This window comes from Anomaloglossus baeobatrachus, chromosome 1 (genome assembly GCF_048569485.1).
Source record: "Anomaloglossus baeobatrachus isolate aAnoBae1 chromosome 1, aAnoBae1.hap1, whole genome shotgun sequence".
Lineage (NCBI taxonomy): Eukaryota > Metazoa > Chordata > Amphibia > Anura > Aromobatidae > Anomaloglossus > Anomaloglossus baeobatrachus.
In genome coordinates, this window is record NC_134353.1 from 729,663,399 (window position 1) to 729,672,784 (window position 9,386).

A 9,386-nucleotide genomic window follows, 5' to 3' on the forward strand; every position below is an offset into this window, starting at 1 on the left:
TGAAACAATTCCCCGCATAAGTGTCTAAACCTGACTGGAGTAAAGAGAAGGTTTTATGTTTCATAAATTGTAGAGTTTGTTACTTTATGTACCTAAACACGAATCATTGATCAGGTATTTTGTGAAGCAATAAATGGAATGAAGTTCTATATCGCTCCGGAATTAACCATTTTTGATCAAAATTTAAAAAATAGAATGTGGAATAGTTTACGAAACAGAAAAAGAAAAGTTGTAATTGCTATTTCCTGAAGGTTACATACAGCGCTTCATGAGTTCTTTAAGTAATCATGCTAAACTTAATATACATTTTTGAAATGCGCAATTCTTTTTCATTTAAATACACAACTGCGATAATTTAAGTCAGCATATAATAATGTCTACTGACAGTCACTTTATTATTCCGCTGTTAAAGTCAAATCCATATCGCCCCAGGGACTCATTGTCTTTTTAGAACCAGTGAGGAAAAAAACACATTTTATTGCCAAGAAATTTAAACTAGTGCTTTTATGTCTTAGAAATGAATTTGTGCCCTTCACCTCCTCGTAGTTTACAATTTATTACAATATAAAATGTTCTTCGTGAAAACATTTTCTTCCTTTTATCTGCTGTTGTTTGCTGAATTTTCTTTTTTCCTTTTGTACACAGGAAGTAGAGATCAGTTGTTGGATTCAGTTCAGTGATGGTACAGTGACCCCCTTGGATATCTACGACACAAAAGATTTTTCACTCAGTGTGTCATCTTTGGATGAGAAGGTGTTCTCTGTGTCTCAGGATTCTAAATCCAAATGGCCTGTATTTTCGGCAATTGCAGAAGGACAGGGTGCTCTAGTCAAAGTAGAGCTCATGATAAATGAGTTTTGTCAGAAGTCTAAACGCAAGAGCGTTCTTACCGTCGGCTTTGGTCACGTAAGAGTTAGGTTTGGTCACAATGGGAGTGACAGTAGACATGTGAACCGAGATCATTTTGAAAACCATTCTATTGGTAGAAAACAGAAGATTCCAAAAGAACGAGCAAGACCTGATGTTACTTACTTTGGCACACCATCCATGGAGAGAGATATCCAAAACATGAACAGGGCTACCACTGACCGAGCCCCATTAAGTAAGAAGAGAGAGAGAGAAAGTTTGTTAGATGATGACAGTCATCTTCCAAATATCCCCATGGATTTTACTAGTTTTCCTGCACAGGTTGATCTACCTGGTAATAATGGTGATATGGAAGAAAATGATCTTGCTCAAAACACAAGAGGATTAAGTGACTTGGAAATTGGAATGTATGCTTTGTTGGGGGTATTCTGCCTAGCCATTCTTGTCTTTCTCATCAATTGTGTCACATTTGCACTCAAGTATAGACACAAACAGGTCCCAGTGGATGAACAAGAGGCCATGACACATTCACATGACTGGGTTGGACTTACAAATCGAACAGAAATATTGGAAAGTAACATGAACTTCCCTTTGCAGCAGGAGGAATGCATTACAGCTGTAGAAAGGGGAGTAAATATTGCAGAAAGTAAATATCTTATCACTTCAAATCCTTCTAAAACTGTAAATGGACAGCCCTATAGATCTGCAGAAACTTCCTTCAATGAAGGGAAAGAACAGAAGGGTGAGTCTGCAACCTCTCCTACCTCCAAAAGGAAACGTGTAAAATTTACTACTTTTACCACCATCCCTTCTGAGGATGGTTGTCCTAATATTAACTCAATTTTAGTGAACAATGAAGATGATATAAAGTGGGTTTGCCAAGACATAGACATTGGCGAATGCAAAGAACTCAGAAACTATATGGAAAGGTTACATGAAAATGTGTGAAAAGCATCTTTTGCTTCAAGACGTTCAGCCATTCTCATACAGAATAAAATCCCAGTTGGGGCTAATGTCTAATATATTTCTCCTCTGGATATCAACTACTTTACAAAGTTGAAATAATCAATAAATGCCCAAACAAACTTTTTACACAGACTTTTACAGGGTAGAAAACAACCAATGTAATGCAAAGTCTGGTTAAAATGCAACGTTGTGTATTGTATGAAATGTGTCAAAAGTGCATATGCAACATAATATCAAAGACAACAAAGGGAACCTGTTATCGCAATATGATTTGGACAACCAAAGGATATCACAATAGAAGAGATTTTTCATATCTGGTGTAAAAAATTGAGGGAATTTGAATCAGATTACGGTAATCTCTCATTTTACAGAGGTCAAAAAGAAAAAGGAAAACCTGATTGGTCGGCATGGGGAACTTGTTAATTTCCTCGGCACTAATGTTGATAAATCTCCCACAATGTTCTTTATGCGGACGTGGAATGATGTGGAATTACCTGTATTTGCTATTTATTGCTGTTTTCTTTGGTAGTCTACAATTTAACAAAAAAAATTATATTGTAACTTGGAAAAAAAAAATATTTAAAGGTTTACTAGCAAAAATGTTATCGTTCAAGTCAAAAAAAGATTAATGAAAAAATCTTCTCAGACATAAAACACTTATATATTCCACATTAAAATAATTACATTATGTCCCAATCTTTTAAAAAAATCTCCATTAACAAATGACCCAAGTATGTATAAAGATTTCAACAAACACTATTGTCTGACTTCTAACAATAGAAGGTCATTTTCTATAAATGAAAGGTATATGAATATTTGCCTGTGAAAAAAACAATAGAAGCAACATTGCACCATATTATGCATCTTCACAGCCCCATAATCATGAGTTCTATATTCGGGACCTCATTCATAGCCATAGGCACCCAACATTTGGTTCAGACTCACAGACTAAATTCTTTTGCATTAGATGAGCATGTTCTACTAAGAATAACAGCATAGCCTTACAATACTAATATTTAGCACTGCCGTAGATGGGATGGCTGTGGTTGTGAAATGTCATAGAGCTAAACTAAATAATGAGCCTATCAATGCCTTCCTCTCATAAATGACAAAATTATACTTCACAGCACGGTCATTCTTTAATTCCTCTTCTATTAGTGTTTCTTAAATTTTCTTTCAATACAATACAAGGGTAAATAAGGGGAATGGTACAAAGGATGGGAATAGGTTGTGGAAGGTAGCAACATCCAAAAGTAGGGAAGGTGATGGGAAAGACGGAAATCCCCTAGTTCTTAAAAACCTGAAATATACTACTGTACTATCTTTACCCGTCAGAAAAAAAAGTTGATATAACAGTCATTATAGTCAGATTTTTCCAATACCATTGCAAATATGGAGTAATTGTATTTATTCATGTTCTCCATTGTATTAACAGTACCAATGAAATATCTAAAGAAATATTAGTAAAGCCAATGCATATTTTTGAAATGGCTAAATTGAGTTAATGTTAAGTTGAAACTACATTCCTAAAATATTCAGTGCCACTGTCTGTGTAATATTATTCACTGAATGTGTTCTGAAAGTCACCCCAATGTCACCTCTTCTGTTAGACCTCATGCGTGCTTCATGGATTAGCTCTGAATTCTGCTCTTACGAAATAAGAGCTGAGTATGGAGCCAGTTTTATTCTGTAAAGGCTTTTCCAGATTTTCTGATATTTTCCATGAACCTTTTCCTTTTTGCATTGCTTATGTTACATACACAGAATGTTTTAATTGAAGTTCCACATTCTGATAGAAGCATTTTTTTAGTGCTTTTAAGAGGGATTATAGTATCATTTTACGGGCACTTGTACAGCATTGCATGAACTGTAAAATTGTATTATTACCTGGAATTTACCAGAAAGTATGAAAGAGGCTTTTGGATTACATTTTTAAAACTATACAATATTATATACAGTGCATGTTTTCAGGATTTTCTTAGCATTGCACAGCTGTTGGAATCATAACTAGAGATGAATGGACCCATTGAAGTTCGGGTTCTGCAAGTTCAGATGAATTTTAGATAGAGTTCAGTTCTGGACCCAGACTTGACCTGAACCCCATTAAAACTCATTGATTGGGCAGTTCGGCTTTCAACCCACTTACAACCAGTTATAAAGTGAACAGTTCCGGGGGAGGGCAGGATTTTTTTTTTTATATTTATACTACAAGTGATAACACTGTTTTTACCACCAGTGAGAGCCATTCAAACACTGCAAGTGGCTCACACAGGGCCAAGCACTGAGTGTATCCGAGCACACCGATGCGAGCACAATGATACTCGCTTGAGTGGGTAGGATCCGTAAAATACGAACACCAAACTTTACTGTTCCTGTTCACTCATCTCTAATCATCACTAAGAAAATCGTGAAAACATGCACTGTTGGTGGCTCTTGAGGACTGGAGTTGGGGAACACTGATATACAGTATGTCCAAGAAATGGATATTCTGAAGAAAATGTCCTAACAGTGTTGATGGATTGGTCAGTGAACACTGCCACGTATCTGTATACATGACTAATTTGCACTAGTTTTTGTGCTATTGGCACTCTATATGCAAGCATTGTGTAGCTAAATTAAATTGAGGAACCAGCTGTGCAGAAACTGAAGGAACCTGTCATCAAGGTTTCCCTATATATACTATATCCACATTATTGAAATTCCCAGACCCCATCTTTGCATTCCCTGACATTCCTGTTTGGTTCGAGTTGGAAGGAAGGATTCTATAACGTTTAGATCATCACTCAGCAGATCCCTTCACTTAATTTGTTGGCTTCTGTTTATAACCAAGCACCACCGCCACTTTCTTACATCATTAACATCTCAGCTGAATTTTTAAGCTTGACTTGAGGTTATCTTTCACGTGTAGAACAACTCGATGGCTATATAGAGAACACTCCAGATGAGGAGCAACATGCATTCACGTGTAATGTGTTGCTATAGAATCAGCTATCATCTTAGATATTAACATATGTGTAGGGGTTTCTGTCTGGTGTCCTATGCCATTAGGGCATTAATTAGTCACACACACCTCAGTTTGGATTCAGAACAAGTGTGCCACCATTAATAACATAGTTAATCACATTTTAGCTCCTTGCTGTCCTATTAGATGCATAATACAAGCCTGAAATTTTCATTATCCATGTATGTGTCACAGGTGGATTCTATGTGTAACACAATTACTTACATCTTACATCTGTCCCTGAGATAAATATCATTTATTATACATGTTTGTTGATCAGACAAAAACCTGCCATGCCCTGTATGGTTTTATTTCAAATGCATGTCTCTGAATTTCCCCTTATCTACCATACTACAATTACACGTGTGATAAATGAGGAATGTCCAAAACAAAAAAACAGTAGAGAGATAATCAATAAAAGCAGAAAAGTTATTGAATGCATAAAACTAAGGCTGGTACACATTCGGTGCAGAAAAGAACAGCGAAAAAGCATCACTCTGCCAATGCGTTCTGGCCTCCATGGCCCTTAGTCTTTGATAAATAAGGTTCACTATTCTCTAGGTATGAACATTTTTTAAACAAGTTTACAAGGTATCACTGAAAACAAAGGTTGGTAACCATAGTAAAAAAAATAACTAATTCCTCATGTTTATTACTCTTCAAATTTGGTTTTGTGATTTTGGGGGAGAATTTAGTGTAAGTAATCACTGCTCAGCTGTCCCTGTATACTTTAGCATAAATAAACAGATATTTAGAAAAAGTATTTCTAAAGATTGTTTATTGCTAATGAGGCCAGGGACTAGGCCGGAGGGCGTTTCTTCCGTTGCCTAGTCGGCCCACATAGCACGGTAGCACGCCCCTGTGGGAGTACTAACATGCTAATGATATGCAGCTATGCTGCATGTACCTGACTGTTCATTGCGGTGGATGATGGATGCGCACCAGGCATAATCCGGAGTACCCGAAACTTCCGATCATGCGCACTAAACTGATGCTGAGTGTCAGCTTCCCGGCTTCAGTGAGGTACAGTGCGCAAGACCGGAAGTGCAGAGGACTCTGGACCATGCGCAGGGAGCATCTATCTTCCGCCAGTCGCCATGAACAGTTAGGTATGTGTGCATTCATTAGCATATTAGTATGCCCACAGGGGCGTGCTAACATGCTATGTGGGCCGACTAGTCAAGGGAAGAAACACCCTTGTGACTAGTCCCCACGCTAATTAGCATATAATAAACGATCTTTAGAAATTCTTTTTCTAAAGATCTCTTTATCTATGCTAGTGTATGCAGGGACTGTTAGACAGGGATTAGCAATGCGCACCCAGAACTGCATGCGGTTCTGGGTGCATATTGCACCTGACAGGTTCACGTTTAGTTTGGCCTTCATCAGTGATATGTTGTGAGCTTGACATCCTTTTCTATGATCTCTGTGTATGTTACCCAATATACTCCTATGCTACATATCAATGGCCACATAAAAAAAAATCCATCTCAAGTACAAGTTTCTGAAAAAAGAATCAACTTTTGGCAAAGCACAAAATGTGGCCATTCTCTTGCCTCTTTTAGTAGCACAGATTGTCTCTAATGGAATAAGTAAACAAAATACAGAACATTTCTTCCTGTACTGTAAATGTGCCTGAAAATAAAGACAGTGCAACAAATATACAAAATATGTTGATTCATTGAGAGAGATCACAGGGCTGGATCCAACACAACAATATTTGCCAAACTCAAGTTAGGTGCATGGGATGGACTTCTGATTTACAGCAGAAATTTCTGCAACAGATGGTAATAAAATGTTAAATTATCACTCCATATACAGTCATGAGAAACACTAAGCAAACCCTTTTTATATTCTATAGTATTACATGTCAAGACATAAAAAAAACATTAAATCCTTAGAAGAACTTATAATTGCAAAAATTAACACCAACACATATCAAATTACACCGTGTTATTATTTATTTAACAAAAAAATAAGTTAAAATGCAAAAGTAGTATATGAAAAATTCATTACATTCTTACTTACTAGCAGATTAAGAGTGTAAATAATATCACATGATGGTAATTAGATGCCTTTGATTCATTGTTCATCAGGAAGTTGGACCAGCTATATAAAAGCAGAAGTTTTCCCTTTGTGCTGGTCTGCGACATTCAAAAGTGTGTTAACACATTGTGAAGGAGAAAAGGCATTAGCAATGATATTAGAAAAGTAATTTGGTGCCATTTATCTGCGAAGGGTAAGAAGGCCATTTCTAAATAATATGGAATCCATCATTCTATTGTGAGACAGATTATTCACATGTGGAAAATAGTCAAACAGTTGATATTCTTCACAAAAGTGGACATCCTAGCAAATTCACCCCAGGGTCAGGCCTTGCATTGCTAAAGAAACTGCAAAAAAAAAAACAAATAGCTACAGCCCAGACCCTAAAGGCTTCAATGAATATGTTAAATGTTCAAGTTCAAGAAAAGGTATGGCTTGTTTGGAATTGGGGCAGAACATTTTAAAGGGAATGTATCACCGGTTCTTTTTCTACCTTATGCCCCATCTGAGAACAGCATAATATGGGGGCAAAGACCTTGATTACAGTGATGTATCATTTACTGTTCTGATTGCTGTAGGTTTTTAAAAAACACTGCTTTATCGAAGGCTTTATCACTGCTGATATTCTTAATAATGAGCTTGGTATATTGTTTGACATCTTTTTCTGTACACTTTTATAGGCAGAAAGCTGCCAATCATTGGTGGGAGGTGAGCACAGTCAGCTAATAAATATTTAGAATTACCTTGTTTGGTAGTCCACTTAGTGATTATTTACTGCTGGAATCAGGACCTCTGCCCCTACACTATGCTGCTCTCAGATGAGGTAGAATATATATTGTATCTTTAAAGAATCAAGTTCCATTTACTCCATAAGAAGAACCTGCAGGCAGCTTGTTTGGTGCTATAGACTTGTGAGGCAAAATAGCTCCACATTTGACATTACATGTCAAGAAATACAAAAGAAGCAACCCATCATATCACTATATCAGGGATGTCAAACTCAAATACAGAGGGCCAAAGGTAAAAATTGGACAAAATTGTGGGCTAACCTAGCCACGGTCCCACATAGCCCTTCCTACAGAAAAGTGGTCCCACATAGCCGTCCATACAGAATATTGTGCCCCAAATAGCCCACCAAACAGAATAAAGGGCCCACATAGTCCATAATACAGAATAATGGGCCCCACATAGCCCACCATACTGAATAATAGGCCCCACATAGCCATCCATACATAATAATGGGCCCCACATAGCCCTCCATTGAGAATACAGGGCCCCACATTGGCCTCCATACAGAATAATGAGCCACACATAGCCCTCCATACAGAATAATGGGCACCAGATAGTCCTCCATAAAGAATAATAGGTCCCACGCAGCCTTCCATACAGAATAATGAGCCCACATAGTCCTCCATTCAGAATACTGTGCCCCACATATTCTTCCATACAAAATAATGACCCCCACATAGTCATCCACACAGAATAATGGGCCCCACATATTCATCCATACAGAATAATGGGCCCCACATGGTCCTCCATAAAGAATAATGTGCCCCACATAGCCCTTCATAAAGAATAATAGGCCCCACGCAGCCTTCCATACAAAATAATGGGCCCCACATAGCCGTTCATAAAGAATAATAGGACCCACACAGCCTTCCATACAAAATAATGGGCCCCACATAGTCCTCCATCCAGAATAATGGGCCCCACATATTCTTACATACAGAATAATGGACTCCATATAGCCGTCCACACAAAATAATGGGCACCACATGGTCCCCCACACAGAATAATGGGCTCCACATAGTCCTTAATACAGAATGATGGGTTCCACATAGTCATTAATACAGAATAATGGGCCCCACACAGCCCTCCATACAGAATAATGGGCTCCACATAGTCCTCCATATAGAATAATGGGCCCCACACAGCCCTCCATACATAATAATGTGCATCGCAAGCCAAATATAATCAGCTGGCAGGCTTGATTTGGCTCATGGGCAAGAGTTTGACCTCTGTGCACTTTAGCAGAGATGAGACTTAAGGTACCGTCACACTAAGCGATGCTCCAGCGATCCTACCAGCAACCTGACCTGGCAGGGATCGCTGGAGCGTCACTACACGGGTTGCTGGTGAGCTGTCACACAAGCAGATCTCACCAGCAACCAGTGACCAGCCCCCAGCCAGCAGCGACGCGTGGAAGCGATGCTGCACTTGGTAACTAAGGTAAATATCGGGTAACCAACCCGATATTTACCTTGGTTACCAGCGCACACCGCTTAGTGCTGGCTCCCTGCACACCTAGTCACAGTACGCATCGGGTTAATTACCTGATGTGTACTCTGCTACGTGTGCAGGCAGCAGGGAGCCGGCTTCTGCGGACGCTGGTAACCACGGTAAACATTGGGTAACCAAGAAGCCCTTCCCTTGGTTACCCGATATTTACCTTCGTTAGCAGTGTCCGCCGCTCTCACACTGCCAGTGCCGGCTCCCTGTTCCCTGC

The 9,386-nt window shown here is 38.7% G+C and overlaps 1 protein-coding gene across 1 annotated transcript in view; it reads left to right on the top strand.

Moving 5' to 3' along the window:
• Nucleotides 1-5,979, top strand: part of LOC142250231 (transmembrane protein 132D-like) — a 1,501,062-nt gene extending 1,495,083 nt beyond the window's left edge. Inside the window, exon 9 of the mRNA XM_075322366.1 lies at nt 646-5,979. Coding sequence (XP_075178481.1) covers nt 646-1,815 — 1,170 coding nt within the window. The 3' untranslated portion in view covers nt 1,816-5,979. The remainder of the gene's footprint in view (nt 1-645) is intronic.
• Nucleotides 5,980-9,386: the final 3,407 nt, after the last annotated feature.